The sequence below is a fragment of the Penaeus vannamei genome, chromosome 42 (assembly GCF_042767895.1).
Source record: "Penaeus vannamei isolate JL-2024 chromosome 42, ASM4276789v1, whole genome shotgun sequence".
NCBI classification, from domain to species: Eukaryota; Metazoa; Arthropoda; class Malacostraca; order Decapoda; family Penaeidae; genus Penaeus; species Penaeus vannamei.
The window spans coordinates 13689662-13709661 of record NC_091590.1 but is presented as its reverse complement, the minus strand read 5'-3'; the positions used below and the strand labels follow the sequence as shown (position 1 = coordinate 13709661).

Below are 20000 nucleotides of genomic sequence, written 5' to 3'. Positions count from 1 at the left end.
TGTCTGTGTGTGTTTTAGAATGACACCTTTCTCGTGAATTCGTTGTGTCGAACCTTAAATTTCATGCATTCTGAAATTATTCACTCTACCCTTTCTATAAACGCACACACAATATAACTTGTACGCGCACACTAAAACCGTGTACACAAACACGTACACGGAGTTTCTTTCTCTCTGTGGCGTGTACCTCTACAGCGCAACAACGGCGCCTCTTGTTTGCGCCAGACAAGTTCCGTTTGTCGCCCTCTCGCCAGATGCCATGCCTTCCTTCTGTTCCTTCTCTACTCTCTACCCCTCCCTCCATTACCCTCCCCTCTCTTCCCTTCCCTCCATTACCCTCCCTTTCCCCTCCCTCCGTTACCCTCCCCTCTCTTCCCTTCCCTCCATTACCGTCGCGTCTCCTCCTTTCCCTCTGTTACCCTCCCCTCTGCACCATCCTCTCCATTTTCTCCACCTCTCTCCACTCCTCCATCACCCTCATTCCTCAGTTCCTCCTTATCTCCTTTCCATCCTTCCATCTATCCTTCATTCCATTCATCCCCCCCCTCCTCCGTCCCTCCACCATTCTCCCTCCCTCCCTGCCACTCCTCTCCCCACCCCTTATTTGACAGCCGTGCATCCGTAATATGGCAACATGGATGCAACATATGTTTGTCCGATGGTGTGACCAGTGTTCCATCGTGCCAACAATGCCTTGACACCAGCCCTGACAACATATGACAAACGTTGGCTTGTGTAAGGTGCTGGAACGGGGGGAGGGGGGGGGTCCCGGGAAGGGAATGGGAGGGGGTGGGGGACGGGGGATAGAGTGGATGGGTTGGGGAGGGGGTTAGAGACGGGTAGAGAACATGAGGTAAAGAAGATGAGTTTATTTGTGTGTGTGTAGGGGGAGTGTGTGTGAATATGAGTATGTGAGTGAGTGAGTAAGTAAGAGAGGGAGAGAGAGTAAGAGAGTGTGTGTGTGTGTGTTTGTGTGCGTGTGTGTGTGTCTGTGTGCGTGTGTGTGTGGTGTCTCCTTATCACTCTGGTCAAGATGGAGGAAAAGTTTTGTCTCCTGTTGATTTATTTGCGTCGCGTCTCCGAGATTACGATCTTCTTTTAATGGAGTTTCGCTGCGTCTCTTTCGCCGCGTCGGCCATTTCCCTCTTTATCGGTCTGTGGGATTTCTTCGTCTGTTTATTGGGGTTGCCTCGTTTGCTCTTCTTGTTTGAGGGAGGGAGAGGGAAGGGAGGGTGAAAGAGAGGGGAGGAGGGAGGGAGGGTGAAAGAGAGGGGAGGAGGGAGGGAGGGTGAAAGAGAGGGGAGGAGGGAGGGTGAAAGAGAGGGAAGCAGGGAGGGAGAGGGAAAGAGAGGGAAGGAAGGGAGAGAGGAAGAGAGGCAAGGAGGAAGGGAGGGAGGGAGAGGGAAGGAGAGAGGGAGGGAGGGAGGGGAAAATATATTAACGACAAGAGAGGAAGAAAAAAATACGCAAGTTCATATGATATATCATGTCCGAGCAAGATGAGACGTCCTCATTGTTTTCTGTTTTGTCTTTTATTAGCTGTTGTTATTTATTGTTTTTTTATTATCTTTATCCTTCGCGTCTTTTTCTTCCGTGTTAGCTTACCGGGCTGTATTGTGCGTGGTGTCGGGTTTTGATTTTGTTTTACTTAGAGTACTTTGAATGTTGTTTTGCTGCCGGAGAGTTTTGTTTTTGTTTCGCTTTGTGATGGTTTTTGGCGTTGCTGTCAATGTCACTGTTTCGTTTTGTACTTTGCGTAGATTTTTGTTTTTGTGTTTGTTTTCCGTAGCGGGCAGTGTTCATTCCGACAAATGTAGAAAAAAAAATCGATGAATGAGAATGAATGTCTTCAAAATGCAAGAGATTGGATTCGTTTCGATCGTCTCTTCATCAGAAATATAGTGTGTTTGCGTATTTGTATTATGTATTTGAGATATTTCCGATGAATATATCGCCGATTTGTGCAAAAAAAAAAAATCTCTAGTACTTGGAAAAGGTTAATTTTTATTCACACCCATTTTCTTCATTAGTGTTCCGTCGTGCCTTTACGTGTTATGTTCTGTATTTGTTTTATTTAGTTTTGTTTTGTTTTTTGTTTTGTCACTAGTTTGGAAGTCAGTGTGTTGTCCTGTTTTCCGTGAAGTGATAAAAAAATGGCCATTATGGAATCTTTCCCCGAGCGCGCAGCGGGTTTTAGGCGGAGCACAAAATCTGTTCTTCCCATAAATTAGTGAGGTGTTTGTTCAATCTTACACACGCCCTGGTAAGGATGATTAATGACCGACTGTTATTAATGAGCGGTCATTAGCTAATGAGGGGAAGGGGGAGGGGGTGTTCTTTTCATTATTCATGGTTGTTTGTTTGGTTTTGGCTTTTTTGTTGTGTTTTTTGTTTTGTTTTGTTTGTCTGGGAAGGTCCGGTGGGGAAGCCTATGGGATAAAGAGGCTTATTGGTGATCGTATTCTTGTGTGTGTATGGGAGTCTGTCTGCGCGGTCGTGCTCACGTACATTCACAGACACACACACATGTACACAGATATGTATGGGCGGGCGCGCGCACTCACTTGCTTACCCATTCACTCATTTACTTTCACTCTGTCATTCACTCACTCACTCATTCTCTCATTCACTCAGTCACTCATTCTCTCATTCACTCAGTCACTCATTCTCTCATTCACTCAGTCACTCATTCTCTCATTCACTCAGTCACTCATTCTCTCATTCACTCAGTCACTCCTTCACTCCTTCCCTCCTTCCCTCCTTCCCTCCTTCCCTCCTTCCCTCCCTCCCTCCCTCCCTCCCTCCCTCCCTCCCTCCCCGGCCACACGAGGCGCAAGGACAGCATTGTCGTGAATTATGTTATCGAGCGACCCGCCCCGCATCCCGCGGTGCTGCCCGACGGCCCGAGATATTACAGTAATGACCGTGATGGATGGCCGCTCCTTCTCGGCCGCTCGCGATGGGACTGGCGGCCGCTGTCGGTGGCCGTTATTCCGGTGGCGTTTTTTATTTATTCATTTTTATTCTGGTTTTATTTATTTATTTGTTTGTTTGTTTGTTTATATATTTTTTATTTTATTTTTTAATTTATTATTATTATTTATTTATTTATTATATTTACTATCATTTTTTGTATTATTATTATTATTTATTTTTTATTTGTATTATTATTATTATTACTTTGTGTGTGTGTGTGTGTGGGGGGGGGTTAGGGCTTCGAGTCTCTGTCGCTTTCTTTTTGTTCTGGTTTTATTTTGTCTTGTCTTTTCTGTTTTCTGTTTGTTTTGCTGTTTCCATTATCTGTTTACATTTTTCTCCGTCATTCTCTGTCCTATTTTTTCCCGTCCTTGTGTTATCTCAGTTTTTTTCTGTTTTCTCCACTTCCCTCCATCCCCCTCCACCATTCTCATCTTTCCCTCCTCCATTCCCGTCTCCACCATTCTGCTCCTTCCGTCCTCTACTCCCCCCTCCACAGTTCTCCTCCCTCCTCCCCCCCTCCACCCTTCCCAACCCCCCCCTTCCTCAGTCCCCCCCCTCCACCGTCCTTCAACCCCCTTCTTACCCTCCTTAATCCCCTCCCCTCCATCGTCCCTCCCCCCTCCTCCTCCACCGTCCTTCAACCCCTTCTCTTCCCTCCTTCAACCCCTCCCCATCCCCCTCCACCGTCCCTCCCCCTCCTCCCCTCCACCGTCCTTCAACCCCTTCTCTTCCCTCCTTCAACCCTCCCCCATCCCCCTCCACCGTCCCTCAACCCCTCCTCCCCTCCCCCGCCCTTCACCCCCAACCCCCAACCCCCCAACCAAGTAATACAAGCGTATTTCGGCCGCAGCTTCTCTCGCTCCGCTATCGGCCGCGAGTTTTAATTACCTGTTCACTCGGAGCCATCATTACCTGTGGATTAATTAGATGCTGTTGTTGCCACTGCTGTTTGCTGCTGCTCGTATTGTTGGTTGTTGTTGTTGTTGTTTTAGCTTCTGTTGTTGGTCGGTTCTTGTTGCTGCAGCTTTGGTTGTTGTTGTTGGTGTTGTGTGGGTCTTTCTGTTGCTATCGGGGTTTTGTGTTGTGTGTGGATATTCTCTGTCTGTCTGTCTGTCTGTCTCTCTCTCTCTGTCTCTCTCTCTCTCTCTCTCTGTCTGTCTGTCTGTCTGTCTGTGTCTGTCTGTCTGTCTGTCTGTCTCTGTCTCTGTCTATCTGTCTCTCTTTCTTTCTCTATCCTCTCTTTCTCCATCTCTCTCTCTCTCTCTGTCTATCTCTTTCTCTTTATTTCTCTATCTTCTTTTTCTCTCTCTCTCTCTCTCTGTCACTCACTCACTCACTCAGTCTCTCGTCATCTGTGTCATTATTTTTTTAATTCATTCCATCATTAATCTATCATTTTAATGAATGTTTATATATATATATGTATAATTATTCAAAATATAGGATTAAAAGTCCTTCGGGTTGGTCATGTTAGAATTACCTTCCACCTGCTTTAGTAATATTTCTTTTATTCAGTAACGATTGCAACGGCTCTCGAGGGCGTGAGAAACCACACACCATGTATAGAAGAGTCTTGGAATGTTTGATATATGAATATGATGGTAAACAGAGGAATAAAAACGAAGGTAAAGATTAGGAAGACAAACAGAGCCACTCCGCCAGCCATGCCGGTGCGTGGAGATGCCATGAAACTCTAAGGTGCAAAATGAAAAATTCTTTCGGGTGCTGATATGGCCGCACTCCGTCTTATCTCCGGCGCCCTAAGAGAGAGGGAGGGGTTGGGAGGGGGGTAGGGGTGTCCTAGCGGGGTTGGGAGGGGGGGTTAGTGGGTGTCCTAGGGGTGTTGGGAGGGGGGTGTAATGGTGTCCTAGGGAGGTTGGGAGGGGGGTAGGTAGGTGTCCTAGGGGGGTTGGGAGAGGGGGGTAGTGGTGTCCTAGGGGGGTTGGGAGGGGGGGGGAAGTGGTGTCCTAGGGGGGTTGGGAGTGGGGGTAGTGGTGTCCTAGGGGGGTTGGGAGGGGGGTAGTGGTGTCCTAGGGGTGTTGGGAGGAGGGGTAGTGGTGTCCTAGGGGGCTGGGGGGAGGTAGTGTGGGGGTGAGGGAAGTGGGGTTGGGGGAGTTGGGTGGTAGGGGAGGAGAGGAGGGATGTCGGACGATACGTAATCAAATGTAGATATTTCTCTCTTCCGCCGTTCGAGAAAGGCGTGCAATTGACGAGAGGTGCTGAGAGGGAGAGTGAGGGGGCGGGGGGTGAAGGGGAGCTACAGGGAAGAGAAGGGGGGGGGGTGGGCGAGAAGGGAAAGAGTACAAACTGATGGAGACGAGTGACAGAACTTGAGAGAGAGGGGGGGAGGGAGGGGTGTGTGTTTGAGAGAGAGAGAGAGATAGAGAGAAGGGGAGAGGGAGAAAGTGCAAGTCATGATATAGGTATCCAGGGATTGATTGCGAAAAATGCATATATGCATGGCAAACTTGCACGAATTGATACAGGTCATTTGAACATTTTATTGCCTTACATACTACATCGGCGTAAAGGTAAAGGCGAAATGGTGTTGCAATATATCTTTCTTCCGTACTCCACTGCCCCCTCCTGCTTCCCTCCTCATTTTTTTTATCTCTCTCCTTTCCTCCTCAATTCTCTTCGTATCTTTTGCTCATCTACCTATCCCTCTCCTCCTCCTCCTCCATTCCTTTCTGATCCTCCCTTTATCATCATCATCTTTAATTCCTCTTCACATTTTCGCCTTTTTATTATTCTTCCTTTTCCTTTTCCTCTTCGTTTTTTTCCTCTTCTTATCCATTTCTCCTCCTCGCCTTCCTCTCCTCCTTCTTTTCTTCTTCCTCCGTCTCCTCCTCCTCCACCTCTTCCTCCTTCCTCCCCCTATCCTCCATATATTCCCCCATTCCCTCATTCAATCCGCGATCGTTGTAAAAGTCAACATATTAATAATGATGAAGATAATATGATGATGATCGCAATAACAATGATTGTATTAATGATATTGGTAATGATGATAATGATAATGTTGCTAATTGTAATGCTAACAATAACGGCAATAACAACGATAAATAACAATATTAGCAGCCGCAATAACAGTAATTCCTCACGCCCGCAAATTGTCCGAAATGGAATTGTCACTCCGTCCAATCTGCGGGCGGGATCCCTAGCCAATCGCCTCTGCCAATCAGTAATTCATTAAGGTCGATTTTGCTCTAGATTACGGCGCTGGAATGACCCCTCTGTGCGTCCGTCGACCGAGCGCTCTCATCTGTTGCGCTGGCTTGGTGGCGAGAGCGACGAGGTCTCATTTCATTAGGATTTTACTCAGCTTAATGAATGAGTGAGTGAGTGGATGGGTGGATGAATGAAGGAAGGGATGGCGGTCGAGATTGCTCTCCTCCTCTTGCGATGCCTTGTGTGCCGTTAGCTCTTTTGTTCTCTCGTTTTCGCTCTTCCTCCTCCTCTTCATCTGCATCTCGTCTTCCTATTCCTCTGCTTTTCCATTCCCTCCTCTTCCTCTGCTTTTCCACTCCCTCCTCTTCCTCTGCTTTTCCATTCCCTCCTCTTCCTCTTGAATCTTTATCCCCTGTCACTCCCACTCTTTCACTCTTTCATTTCTCATTCCCCTTCATTTCACCTCTCCTCTCGTCTCCTCTCTTCCCCTTTCCTTCCCCCTCGTCTCCTTGTCCCTTTTCCTTCCCTCTCGTCTCTTTCTTCTTCACTCCCCTCTCGTCTTTATCTCTCCCCCTCTCTCCCCACTCCTCGCCTCACTTCTAGCTTTCATCTCCTCACCTTCTCCCCCATCCCTCTCCTTCCCTCCTCCTCCTCCTCCTTCTCCTCCTCCCCCCTCTCCTCCTCTCCCTCTCCTCCTCCTCCTCCTGCACCCTCCTTCTCGTACCCCCCCCCCGCCTCCTCCACCTCCTTCCTCCCCCCTCCCCCCTAGTCTCTTGGTGAAATTAGACTTAGTTCTTATTAGAGGATTTAAATCACTGAGCAATTGGAGGGGCATCGCTACCCGCAAGAATTATTTAATAGCGCGCACCTTTGCCGGTTCTGCCACGCTGGGGCTGCTTGATTTAGGGGGGAGGGGGAGGGGAAGGGAGGGGAGGAGAGGCTCTGGGATGAGGTTGAGGTAGAGGGGAGAGGGGAGGGAGGGATTGGGAGAGGGGAGGGAGGGATTGGGAGAGGGGAGGGGAAGGGGATTGGGAGAGGACAGGGAGGGATTGTGAGAGGAGAGGGAGGGATTGGGAGAGGAGAGGGAGGGATTGGGGGAAGGGGAAGGAGGGATGGGAGAGGGGAAGGGAGGGATTGGGAGGAGAGGAAGGGAGGGGATTGGGGAGAGGAGAGGGAGGGATTGGGAGAGGAGGGAGGAGGGCTGGAGAGGGGGAAGGAGGGATGGGAAGAGGGAAGGGAAGGGGTTGTGGGGAGAGGAAGTGAGGGATGGGAGAGGGGAAAGGGGGAGTTGGTAGAGTAGGATTAGAATGGTAGGGGGATAGGACGGCGAGGGAGAGGATTGGATAATGTGGAGGAGGGGTAGGGGTTGGAGGGGGGAAGGGGAGCGGCTGGATAAAAGGGTTACTCTCTGGATCCAAGAAATTCGTTATCCTGTCCAGTGTCTCTTGATAAATCGGCGTTGTTTAAAAGTGTTTCGGTTGCGCTTAGTCGCTGAGATACGGCCGGGTTCATGGCCCTCCCGGCGAGTCTCTTTCTCTCTCTCTCTCTTTCTATTTCTCTTTCTCTCCTCTCTCTGCTCTCTCTCTCTAATAGCGTTCACCCTTTCTCTCTCATATTCTTTTTCTTATCGCTCTCTTGCCCTCCCTCTTTCTCCATCCCATCTCTCTCTCTCTTTCTTCCTCCCCTCCCTCTCTCTCTCTTTCTTCCTCCCCTCCCTCTCTCTCTTTCTTCCTCCCCTCTCTCTCTCTTTCTTCTTCCCCTCTCTCTCTCTCTTTCTTCCTTCCCTCCCTCTCTCTCTCTCTTTCTTCCTCCCCTCTCTCTCTCTCTCTCTCTTTCTTCCTCCTCTCACCCTCTCTCTCTCTCCCTTCTCTCTCCCTTCTCTCTCTCTCTCTATCTCTCTCACTCACTCACTCACTCTCACTCTCTCTCTCTGTCTTGCTCGCCCCGTGTGTGTGTAGGAATTAATCTGCGTTCGCCGGACATAAATAAAAACCTATCTGCGAAATCTGACGGCGCAGAGATTGTGGAGTCAGGAGATTGAATTTTGAACCATTTTCCCCTCCCCCCGTCTCTCTCTCGCTCCCTCTCCCTCTCCTCTCTCTCTCTCTCGCATATTCCCTCTCCCTTTCTTTATCTCTGTCTCTCCCTTTCTTTGTCTCTCGCTCCTCCCCCCCTCTCTCTATCTCTCTATTCTCTCTATTCTCTCCCCTCTCCCTTTCTTTCTTTTTCTTTCTTTCATTCACCGTCCTGTTCTTGTCTCATCCTCCTATCTCCCTTTTCCCTTTTGATTGTTTTCCTCTTCTTCCTCCTTTACTGTTCTTTTCCTCTTACATTTTTGCATCGTATCTGTCTGAATATGCATGTGCAAAAGTTCCACCGTTCGTCATAACTGATTTGTTTTAAAAATGTGTTCACGTTAAACGACTGTCACAAAGACATTGTATGGGAAGAAAGATCTAAAAAAAAAAGAGCTGCAATAACAACAACAAAAAGCAAGGACCTGGTGATGGCAATATCGCGCGCAGCCATCGAGGCAATAATTACAACATATTCAACCTCCTATGATCTATGAGGATGACCGAAGCGGCTCTCTCTCTCTCTCTCTCTCTCTCTCTCTCTCTCTCTCTCTCTCTCTCTCTCTCTCTCTCTCTCTCTCTCTCTCTCTCTCTCTCTCTCTCTCTCTCTCTCTCTCTCTCTCTCTCTCTCTCTCTCTCTCTCTCTCTCTCTCTCTCTCTCTCTCTCTCTCTCTCTCTCTCTCTCTCTCTCTCTCTCTCATTTCTCACTTAGGCGAGGTCGGCTTCCCTCCTCTTCCTTCCTTTCCTCCCCCTCCTCCTCTCCTCCTCTTCCTCCCCCCTCCCCTCCTCCTCCTCCTCGCCCTCCCCTACACCCCTTCCTCCCCGCCCACGCCAAGCCGCCCCGGGAGATGAAGGATGCTTCGAGTGACGCCCAAATGGCATCTGACTTGTATTGTTTTGTTCCAGTACACTTGTACCCGACTCCCAGATATATTGGCTCGTTAATAGTTGCTTGAAGATGGAGGGAGGGTGGGGAGGAGGGTTGGTAAATGGGTGGGGAAGAGGGTGGAGGGGTGGGGGGTTGGGTGGAGGTAGGGGTGATGGGGGGAGGGAACGAAGGTGGTGATGAGGGAGAGGAGGAGTAAGAGAGTTGGGGAGGCTTGGATGGAGGGAGGGAAGGTGGGAGAGTGGAGAGAGGAAAAGAGAGAAAAAAAATGAAAGGAAGGAAGAAGTTCGGACATGCATCTTATTAAAGGGGAAAATGGAACCCGTAAATGCAAAAATGCAGGTCATTTACGCATCGCGTGTATGGCACTGTCTTGGCCGGCATGGCGTCTGGCGCAAGGAAGGCGTCGCCCGGGTCGAGACGCCAAGGGTCGAGAGTCCCGAAGCGTCGCAATTCCGCCGTTAGCGCTCGTCGCCGATCTTCGTCTTTATCTTCTTCTTCGTCTTCGTTTTCTTATTATTATTATCGTTGTTGTTATTGTTTATCGTAGTCCTCTTCTTCTAATTCTTCTTCGTCTTCTTCTTCTTCTTCTTCTTCTTCTTCTTCTTCTTCTTCTTCTTCTTCTTCTTTGTCTTCTTCTTCTTCTTCTTCTTCTTCTTCTTCTTCTTCTTCTTCTTCTTCTTCTTCTTCTTCTTCTTCTTCTTCTTCTTCTTCTTCTTTTTCTTTTTTTTTCTTCTTCTTCTTCTTCTTCTTCTTCTTCTTCTTCCTCTTCCTCTTCCTCTTCTTCTTCTTCTTCTTCTTCTTCTTCTTCTTCTTCTTCTTCTTCTTCTTCTTCTTCCTCTTCTTAGTTGGGGGAGGGTAAGGGAAAGAGTTGAAGGAAGGGAGGAGAGCAGAAGGGGATTGGAGGTTGCCAGATGGAAGAACAGAAGGACGGAATAGGTGGATAGAAGAGAGAAGAGAAGAAGGGAGGTGGAGGGAGGCTACTGGTTGGGAAGAGGGGAAAGAGGGCGAAGGGAGGTTACGAGATGAGGGGTAAGGGGAGTGGGGGAGGTCTTTGCTGGGAGGGAAGGGAAGGGAAGTGGAGGGAGGAGAGTGGAGGGAAGTCGCCGGATGAGAGATATAACGGATGGGAAGGGGGGGGGCGATTGCTGGTTCCAAGAGGAGGGGGAAGGCGGGGAGAGGGGAGAGAATGGGGCAGCGGGGGCGGCATATCGCATCTCCTATTGTCTTATAAGGAAAACTTCCCCCTCCCTTGTCCCGCCCTCAGCCAAAACTTCTGTCGCGGGGAGATTAGACTGTCGTGTGTGTGTGTGTGTGTCGGTCTGTATTTCACGTCTTCTGCTGTTCTGTGCCTCGGCCTCTCGTGTGCGGCGGTTTGCTTTGTAATCGTGTTTTTAAGGGAGTGGGGAGGGGGAGGGGAATGAGGAGGGAAGGGGGAGTGAGGAGGGGAGGGGACGGGGCTGGGTGGGAGGGGGAAGGGAAGGGGGGAGGGGTAAGGGAGGGGGTTAGGGAAGGTAAGGGCGAGAAGAGAAGGAAGGGGAGGGAAGGAGAGAGAAGGAGGAGGGGAGGGGAGGGGAGAGTAGAAGGATGCGGGAGAGGTAGAGCATTTTATTGTTGGCTCGTTGATGGTTTACTTTGCTTGGCTTTTTTTTAGTGCACTGCACTGTACTGCGGTGCATGATATCGATGCTGTGGTTTGTTTGTTCGCTTCTCCTCCTCCTAGTCGTGTGATGCAATATTTACGACGACGACGACGACGATGATGATGATTTTGAATAAACAAGTTTGCAACGAACACCAGTATTAACAACACGAAACCCCTAATACCAACATACACACATACAACAAAAACAACAACAACAACAAATAAACCTTCCCGCCCCCTTACAACGGAACCCCCTTAACTTGACCCTCTTTTCCCTCCCCTGCAGAGCGGCCGCGCTACCGGACGGCGTACGCGTGCGAGGGCTCCACCCTCAACATGGAGTGCGACCCGGGTCACGTGATCAACCTCATCCGGGCCAACTACGGCCGCTTCAGCATCACCATCTGCAACGAGCATGGCAACACCGAGTGGTCCGTCAACTGCATGAGTCCCAGGTCGCACCGCGTCCTGCACGACAAGTAAGTTGATGGCTTCTTTCGTTTTTGGATTATTATTCGTATTTTTATTTTTGTTTTCTTTATTTTTTTCTTGTTCCTCTTCTTCCGCGAACTGCGCGACAGGTAAGTTGATGGCTTCTTTCGTTTTTTTTCTTGTTCTTATTTTTGTTTTTATGTTTTGTTTTTTCTTGTTCCTTTTCTTTCGTCGTCGTCTTCTCTTTTTCTTCCTCCTCCTCTTCTTTTTCTTTTTCCCCTTCTTTCTTCTTCATTTTCTTCCTCTTGTTCATTTTTCTTTTTCTTCTTCCTCTTCTTTATTATTAATGTTATTCCTCTTCTTCTCCTTCTTTAGCTTGTTTTGCTCTCGTGGAAATGCTGTTTTCCTTTCTTATTGTTCTTTTTCTTTAGTTCATTTTCTTCATCGGGTATTTTGTGTCCTTTCTCCTTTTTTAGACATAATTGTTGTTCTTCATTTTCTTTCTCCTCTTCTTCCACCTCATCATCATCTTTTTCTTCTTCATCTTCTTCGTCTTCTTTTTTTCCGTGAATGTGTCCACGCGAGCGCCCGCACACGCACTTATATTTGCAGATACTCGTCGCGCACACAGTCTTCTCAAGCAAATATGTGCATACACTCGTACAGACACACAGGTAAATATGCTTACCTGTGCACGGGACGCACGTCAAGAAGGCGGTCGTGTGTGTGTGTGTGCGTGTGTGTGTGTGTGTTTGTTTGTTTCATACTCCCTCACCCCTTCTTTCTTCCTCTTCCCAGTCCCTCCTCTCCTCCCTTCCTTCCTACTTCTCCTCCGTCCTTCTTTCCCCCTTCCCTCCCTCACCCTCCTCCCCTACCTCTTACCCCTCGCCTTCCCCTCCCTCCTCCCCTTCCCCCTCGCTCTTCCCCCTCCCTCCCTTCTCCCATTTCCCTCTTCCCCCTCCCTCCCTCCTCCCCTTCCCTTCCCTCCTCCCCTCCTTCCCCTCCCTCCTCCCCTCCCTCCCTCCTTCCCTACCCTTCCCCTCCTCCCTCCTCCTCCCCTTCCCCCGGAGGCGCTTATCAGGCCCCGGCGTCTCTCCCCAGGTGCCAGCAGTCACCTGGCAGTGCCCCTCCGCCGTCATAATCCTGTGATACATTGCCATACCCCCGGACGAGCCCTTGGGGGGAGGGGGGAGGGGGATGTGGGTGATTTACGCTTGGTATCGCTGTAAATTATTTCTCCTTTGGCGGCAGCGAGTGAGGGAGGGAGGAGGGGGATGGGGGATGGGGATGGGGTTGGGGAAGGGAGGGAGGGAGGGAGGGGGAGGTGGGAGATAGGAGGAGGGGGAGGGAGAGTGGGGAGTTAATGGGATGGGGAGTAGGGAGAGGATAGGGCGTGAAGGGGGTAGGAGAGGGGTGTGGGGGTAGAAGAGAGGAAAATTGGGTGGGGGGTTAATAGGAAAGCGAGAGGGGGGGATTGGGGATGGGTAGGGGAGGAGGAAGAAGGATAGGGAAGGGGAACTGGGATAGGTAAGGAGGGGTAGAGGTAAGAGGGGAGGGGGTTGTTTGGGGTCACTGCCTTCACTATCTTTCACTCTTACTCCTACGCTCGCTCCCTTGCTGTTCCTTGTAAGGACTTTGATAGGCTTACTGTCTTCTCTTCTTTTTTCTCATTTCCTTTATGAGTTTTCCCCCTTCTCTCTCTGTCTCTGTCTCTTTCTCTCTCTCTCTCTCTCTCTCTCTCTCTCTCTCTCTCTCTCTCTCTCTCTCTCTCTCTCTCTCTCTCTCTCTCCCTCCCTCTATTTCCATAACCTCCATTCCTTCATCTCTCTCCCTCTGCCTTCCCCTCCCTCCCCCCCTACCCCTTCTCCCGCTCCATACCGTTCATTTTGTTAGCTTTTCATTATCGTGTCTAAGAGTCTCTGAAGAGGAGAGGGGTGTACACGGATCAAAAGTCCCTCCCCCCCCTTCTCCCCTTCATTCCCTCCCCCCTCTCCCGGGAATGAGAAAAGGGGGGAGGGGGCTTTTTGAGCCTTAAGCCGAAGAACCATAGAGATTGTTTCCCCGTGATTTCCCAATTTCCCATTCCCCCCCCTCCCCCCATCCCCCACCCTTCCTCCCAGTATGGAATGAGCCTGTTGATTATGGTCGTTGAAATTGGAGGCGGGCGGTGTGGGTTTCCGTCGCCGATGAGAGACCTCCCCATGTATATATATATATATATATATATATATATATATATATATATATATATATATATATATATTTGAGTGTGGGGTGGGGGGAAGGAGGGAGGAGGGTGTGTTGGGGGGTGGGGGAGTGAGGGAGTGTGTGTGTGGGGGAGGAAGGGTGTCTGTGTGTGTGTTTTAAGGTTGGCTGTTAAGCATAGTTATAGGTTGGTGGGACATGAGAGAGGGAAAATTGTGCTTGTGTCTTTGACTTTTCTTTTTTTTCACTCATTTTTGTTGCCTCCCTTTTCGGTTCCCTCCCTCTCTCTCTTCCATTTTTCCTCTCACCTCCCTCTCCTTCTCCCCCTCCCTCTCCCCCTCCCCCCCCCCATCTCAAGGCCCCCAAATGAAGGATTAAAATCTCTTATCAAATTGAGGGAAATTCCCCCTTTAGCTTTCTCCAACGTAAAAAAAAAGAAAAAAAAAAAGAAACAAGATGACCACTGTATGAGATTTTTCTCTCTGTGGACGCGTGTCATACGACTGAAAATTGAAAAAAAAAGAGTGAGAGAGAGATAGGAAAAAATGCCTGGAGGGTTATTTAATTACTGTAGCCGCCTGGGGCATTTGGGACGATTATTGGTAAGATCAAAGGCGAGGTAAGGGGTAGGGGAGGGAAGGGGGGGGGGCGGCTAGGGTGAGGGCATAGAGGGGAGGGTAGAGTGAGGGAGGAGAGGGGAGGGGAGGGTAAGGCAAAGATAGGTAGGGTAGTGTAGTGTAGGGTAAGACAGGGAGGGGAATAGGAGGGGAGGGGAGAGGATAGGGTAGCGTAAGGTAATGTAATGTAAGGTAAGGTAAAATGAGGCGAGGTAGGGGAGGGGAAAGGAGAGGGTAGGATGGGGTAGGTAGGGGCAAGGCCACTTCGGAGGTCCGCTGTCTAACACGGGTTTTGTTGGTGGACAATTTTATTAGCCAGGGAGGGAGGCATAGGGTTGCAGTGTCCGGTCTTCCAGTCTCTCCTTTTCGTTATTTTTTTCCCTTCATACTCTCTCTCTCTCTCTCTCTCTCTCTCTCTCTCTCTCTCTCTCTCTCTCTCTCTCTCTCTCTCTCTCTCTCTCTCTCTCTCTCTCTCTCTCTCTCTCTCTCTCTCTCTCTCTCTCTCCCCTCTCTCTCTCTCTCTCTCTCTCTCTCTCTCTCTCTCTCTCTCTCTCTCTCTCTCTCTCTCTCTCTCTCTCTCTCTCTCTCACACTGTCTTTCCTTCTTTCCTAGTCCTCTCCGAATCTCCTGCCATCCCCATCCTCATCCTCATGGGGGAGTCACAGGAAGCGACCTCACACAGCCAAGCGGATATGTCCATGTTTCCACTACTTCTTTTATTTACTTATTCACTCCCCCCTTCTCATTTCCTATGTCCCATATCCTATTTCCCCTTCCTCCCTTTTTCCCCCATTCTTTTTTCTTCTTTTATTCCTCTCTGTCACTCCCACTTCCCCTTTCTTCCTTCTTCTTCTTCTTCTTCTTCTTCTTCTTCTTCTTCTGTTTCTTCCTCCTCTTCCTCCTCCTCCCTTTTTACACATTTACAGCTGAGATAAAATGCGTGCAAGGTCCCGTGGCTGCATTGCTCATCAAGTGAAAACAGATAAACAGCAGATCCTACAGGACCTGCTACAAGGTTTCTTAATGTGTCGCCACTCTTATCCCCCCCCCCTCCCCCCCTCTCTATCTTTATCTCTATCTGTCTATCTCTGTCTCTCTGTCTCTCTCTCTCTTTCTTTCTCTCTCGCTCTTGCGTTCTCTTGGTCCCTCTCTCTCTCTTTCTCACTCTCTCTCTCTCTTTCTCTCTCTCTCTCTCTCTCTCTCTCCCTCTCTCTCTCTCTCTCTCTCTCTCTCCTTCTCTCTCTTTCTCTCTCATTCTCTCTCTCTCATTCTCTCTCTCTCATTCTCTCTCTCTCTCTCTCTCTCTCTCTCTCTCTCTCTCTCTCTCTCTCTCTCTCTCTCTCTCTCTCTCTCTCTCTCTCTCTCTCTCTCTCCATATATATATATGTGTATGTGTCTATATGTATGTATGGGTGTTTGCGTATGTACACATGTTGATATATAGGGATACATGTATATTTTTCTTCTCCCTTGCTGGGTGATTCTTTGATTCGCGGAGACAAATCCCGGAGATTACGCGGATTTTCTCTCCTCCGGGATTGATTCAAGGCGCCACTGAGCTGGGATTTCCCGCTGCCACAGGGGATAAAGACGTCAGTCACGTGATCAAAGCCGAACCGCCAGACACCGCGATAAAAATCTCTTGTTTTGTCTTGGGGAGAAAACGATGAGTCACGGGTCTGGTTGCGCGTTGTCTGTGGGCCTTGTTTGGGGTGGGCGGGGGTTTGGGCGGGGGAGGGGGGGTTGCGTACGTGTCTGTGTTTGTGTTTGTGTGTGACGGGGTTGTTTGTGTGTGTGTGTGATTGCGTGTGTGTATGTGTGTTTGTGTGATTGCGTGTGTGTATGTGTGTGTTTTTGTGTATGTGTGTGTGTGGGGGGGGGGGGTGTAAACGCATCCTCCTCCTTCTTGTTAATTTTTAATAAGTAAACACGTTGCTCCGAAACTTTTCCTTCCCTTAAGTACCACTCAAACACCCTTTTCGGGATAGCTCTTTCCCTAACCCCTTCCACTCTCCGTCCTCCTCCTCTCTCGCTTCCTCTCCCTCTCCCTTTCTTACTCCCTTCTCCGTCTCTCCAGTCACCCACACTCAATTTTCTTGCTCCCTATATCTTTCCCCCTTCTTCTTCTCTTTTTCTTCCCGTTCTCATGCTTCATCTCATACTTCGGTCGGCAAAGTCCAGCAGACGATCCGAGGAGGAAGAGGAGATGAAGAGTGGAAGAGGAGGAGTAGGAAAGGAAAAATGGGAGAGGAGATGGAAGAGAAAGAGAGAGAAAAACAGTGACAGATTATAACTTTTTTCATTTAAAAAAAGAGTTGATTTTTCTGTATTGTTACAAAAAGAAAAGACAAAAAAAGGCTTTTAAGGAATAATTACCGCCCTCCTGTTACACATCATTTTTGTCTATTTGCATAATGCTTATTAAATATGCAAGACTGTATTTTGCCCATCCGTGTGAATATGTTTGTGCATGCTGTGGGTATGTCCTTCACGTTAGTGTTTTATTATTTTTTATTATTTTTTCTTTACTTTTCTCTCTCTTCCAAGGCTTTATTCTATGTGTGATTTTATTTCCTTCTGCTTCCACCTAAACAGATGATAATGATTAAAAAAAAGACAAGGCAAGTGAGTTTTGTGAACGGACGTTCCATTATTTATTTTCTGGTCTAATTTCGTTGTTAATATATTTTGATAACTTCTGTTTTAGTTATGGTCATTATTATGTTGAAAAGAGCTTATTGGTAGTCCCATTGAAAAATACATTTCAACAGTTGATGTATAAATTAGATTTTTTATAGATTTTCTAAAATCTTATCACATTCGCAATTCTAATTAATAAGTATAAGGGACATTTATTAAAATCCAAGAATTCAGGAGACTGCCCGGGTGAGGGTAGGGGAGCGGGTGAGGGGCGAGGGAGGAGGGGGGGGGGGTAGTAAGTCCCAGAGGTAGGGGTGATGAGGGGGGAGGGGTGATAGGAAGGGCATTGAGACCCATTATGTTTATATCTGTTGTAGCGACCGAGACCAGTCCTGTGTCGAGTGTATATGGGACCTTTTCGTCTTTTTATCATCCGGGTATCTTTGTTTTCATATTTTTTTCCCCTCGGTGGTAGACACGGACCTCGACGTTGATTGGCCATTAAAGAATAAGGTAGTGTCTTTTAGACTCGATTGGGGCGTTAAGGTTAAAGAGGGGGAGAGGGGAGGGAGGGACGGAAGAAGGGAGTGGGGGAGAGGGGGACACAGACAGGCACAGACAGAAAGACAGACAGATAGATAGGGTGGTGATGAGAAAGGTGTGTTTTTTCAGGTCATTTTTGTTTTGTTCTGTTTGTTTTATTGCTGTTGTTGCTATTGTTGGTAGTGATGCTGATAGTATTATTTTTATTGCAATTGCTAATGCAACTACTATTACTCCTCCTTCTCTTCCTCCTCCTCCTCTTCCTCTTTCTCCTCCTCCTCTTCCTTCTCCTCCTCCTCCTCCTCCTCCTCCTCTTCCTCCTCCTCCTCCTTTTGGCTAGCATGCAGGAATGTCCAGATAGAATGAATGGCCTGTTTTATGGGGATTCCTGCAAGTCCGGAGAGAGCGTCGGGCACTACGGAACATAAGGGAAGGAGAGGGGAAGCAGTGGGAAAGGGGAGGGGAAGGAGAGAGGAAGGAGAGGGGAAGGAGAGAGGAAGGGAATGGGTAGGGGAGGAAGAGGGCAAAGGAGCGAGATAGAGGGGAAGGAGAGGGGGTGAGTTAAGGGGTGGAAGGGAAGGAGGGGGAGGGGGAGGGGAGGGGAGGGGGTTAGTAGAGTAGAACCAAGGAGCGGTTCGTAGCACATGTCGTAAAGTGGGTAAATAAGTGTATTGCGTCCTAGTTAGAGAGGGAGGGGAAGAAAGGGGGTAGGGGAGGTGGAGGAGTAGAAGGGGGAGGGGAGGTGGAGGGGTAGAAGGAGGAGGGGAAGTGGAGGAGCAGAAAAGAAGATAGGGAAGAGGAGGGACAGAAAAGAGGACGGGGAAGGGGAAAAGGGGTAAGAGAGAGGAAGGAGAGGATGAAAGAGGGAAGAGATGAAGAGAGGGAGACAGAAAGGAAGGGGGAGAAGAGAAGAGAGTAGAAAAAGGGATGAATGGGAGTAGAAAGAGGGAGAGTGGGCGGAGGAGGAGGATAATTAATGAAATAGAAAAAAAGTCATGAAAGAAGAGAAGGAGGAAGGAAAAAGCGAAGAAGGGGAGGGGTAGGAGGGGGGGGGGTACCGGGGCCGTAATCCAGAGTGCAGCTGCGGTGGTTATTTATGGAGATTTTGTATGGAATAAATTTTCTCGCGCTTATTAAAACGTCTTGGGTCCCGTGTCCCTGCTTCCTTGAGGGCGGATCTGCGGGGGGGGGGGCAGGGGGAGGGAGGGAGGGGGGGGGAGGGCCAGAAGAAGTAGAGAAAATTGTGGTGGGGACGGTGGTGTTGGAGGAGGAGGAGGAGGAGGGAGGGAGGGAGGGAGGAGGATGGAAGTGGTGGTGGTGGAGGAGGAAGAGGAGGAGGAGGAGGGAGGAGTGGAGGAGGAGGAGGGAGGGAGGGAGGGAGGGAGGGAGGGAGGGAGGGAGATGGAGATGAAGGTGGAGGGAGGAGGGAGCAGCAGCATCAGGAGGAAAAGAGGAGGAAGAGGGAAAAATAGCGATTAAGATGGAGTAGGGAAGGAGAAAGGAGGGAGGAAGGAAGGAAATGGGCAAGAGTTGGGGAAAGGTTGAATAGGGAAGGAGAAGAAGGAGAAAAAGAAGGGAGAAGAACAAATGAAGGATGGAGAGTAAGGGAGCAGCGCGGAAGAATGGAAAGAGGGACAAGGGAACGGAGGGAGGGGGGAGGGAAGGGAGAGAAGGATGGAGGGAGGGTGTTAGGGAGGGAGGGAGGGATTCAGGAAACAGTTTATTCATACGTCGGGCAATTTATGATGCTCTGTTTCCTGAAATCCTCAAGAACGCGTAGAGGAACTTTGCGATTTACTCACTTGATAAGTACAGGGCAGGGCTTAGAGGGAAGGGGGGGAGGGAAGGAGAGGGGAGGGGAGAAAGGGAGGAGAAAAGAGACAGACAGATACAGAGACATAAAGGGAAACAGAAAGAGAGTAAACAAACAAACAAGGAAGCGGTAGAGAAGGAAGAAAGAGGGAGAGGGGGAGAAAGAGCGGAAAAGAGACAGACAGACAGATACAGAGACATAGAGGGAAACAGAAAGATCAGACAAGTAAACAAGAAAGCGATAGAGAAGGAAGAAAGAGAGAGAGAGAGGGAGAGTAAGAGCGGTCAAGCAAACGAGAAAGAAAGAAACAGCGAAAGAGCCAAAAAGATAAATAACTTTGCATCTGCTCTCTCCATAGTAGAACAATATTCGGTGCCATGCTGAATACATAAACAGTTGTGATATGTGGCCCTTGCCAAAGGTGGCTCTGGTTTCGCCACAGAATTCTTGTATATTATTTCTTTTTTTTTCGGTAGCAGAAGATTGGTTGGTCGGGAGTCGTCTGGTTGGAGGTCGGGGCTGGAGGCTGGTCGGGCGCTTGGCGATGTGCTTTTGTTTCGGGGTTCTCGGCGCGCTCGCGGGCGGACGAATCGTCGGGCGGGTGGCGGCGCTTCGCTTTTGTTTCGGGGGCGGTCGGGGGTTTATTTCTTGGAGGCTTGTGTCTATTTTTTGTTTGTTTGTTAGTCTTTCGTGTTGGTTTTCTTGGAATGGTTATGCGAATTTTAGTTCGTCTTTTTTTTATTATTCCTCGATATGTTTTGTTTGTTTGTTTTGCTGCTTAACACGTTTTATCCTTTTCTCTCATTCTTTGAACTGAAGTCTTTCCCTCTGTTTTTTATAACCTTCATTTACCATTTACTCTCCTTTAGCATATACTGCTTCTTTTTGTATTTTCTTCTTCAGCATTATCAGTAGTATATTCTTTTTCTTCTTGTCTTCTTAATTTCTTTTTCCTTTCTTAACTACTTATCATCCCCCCCCTCTCTCTCTCTCT

General features: G+C 48.8%; 1 protein-coding gene across 8 annotated transcripts in view; it reads left to right on the top strand.

Annotated features, from left to right (window-relative positions):
- Positions 1-20000, top strand: part of LOC113806045 (latrophilin Cirl) — a 178103-nt gene that overhangs the window by 81665 nt on the left and 76438 nt on the right. For all 8 annotated transcript variants that reach the window (XM_070118768.1, XM_070118762.1, XM_070118766.1 and 5 more), the window contains one exon: positions 11043-11235. In XM_070118768.1, coding sequence (XP_069974869.1) covers positions 11093-11235 — 143 coding nt within the window. In that variant the 5' untranslated portion in view covers positions 11043-11092. The remainder of the gene's footprint in view (positions 1-11042; positions 11236-20000) is intronic.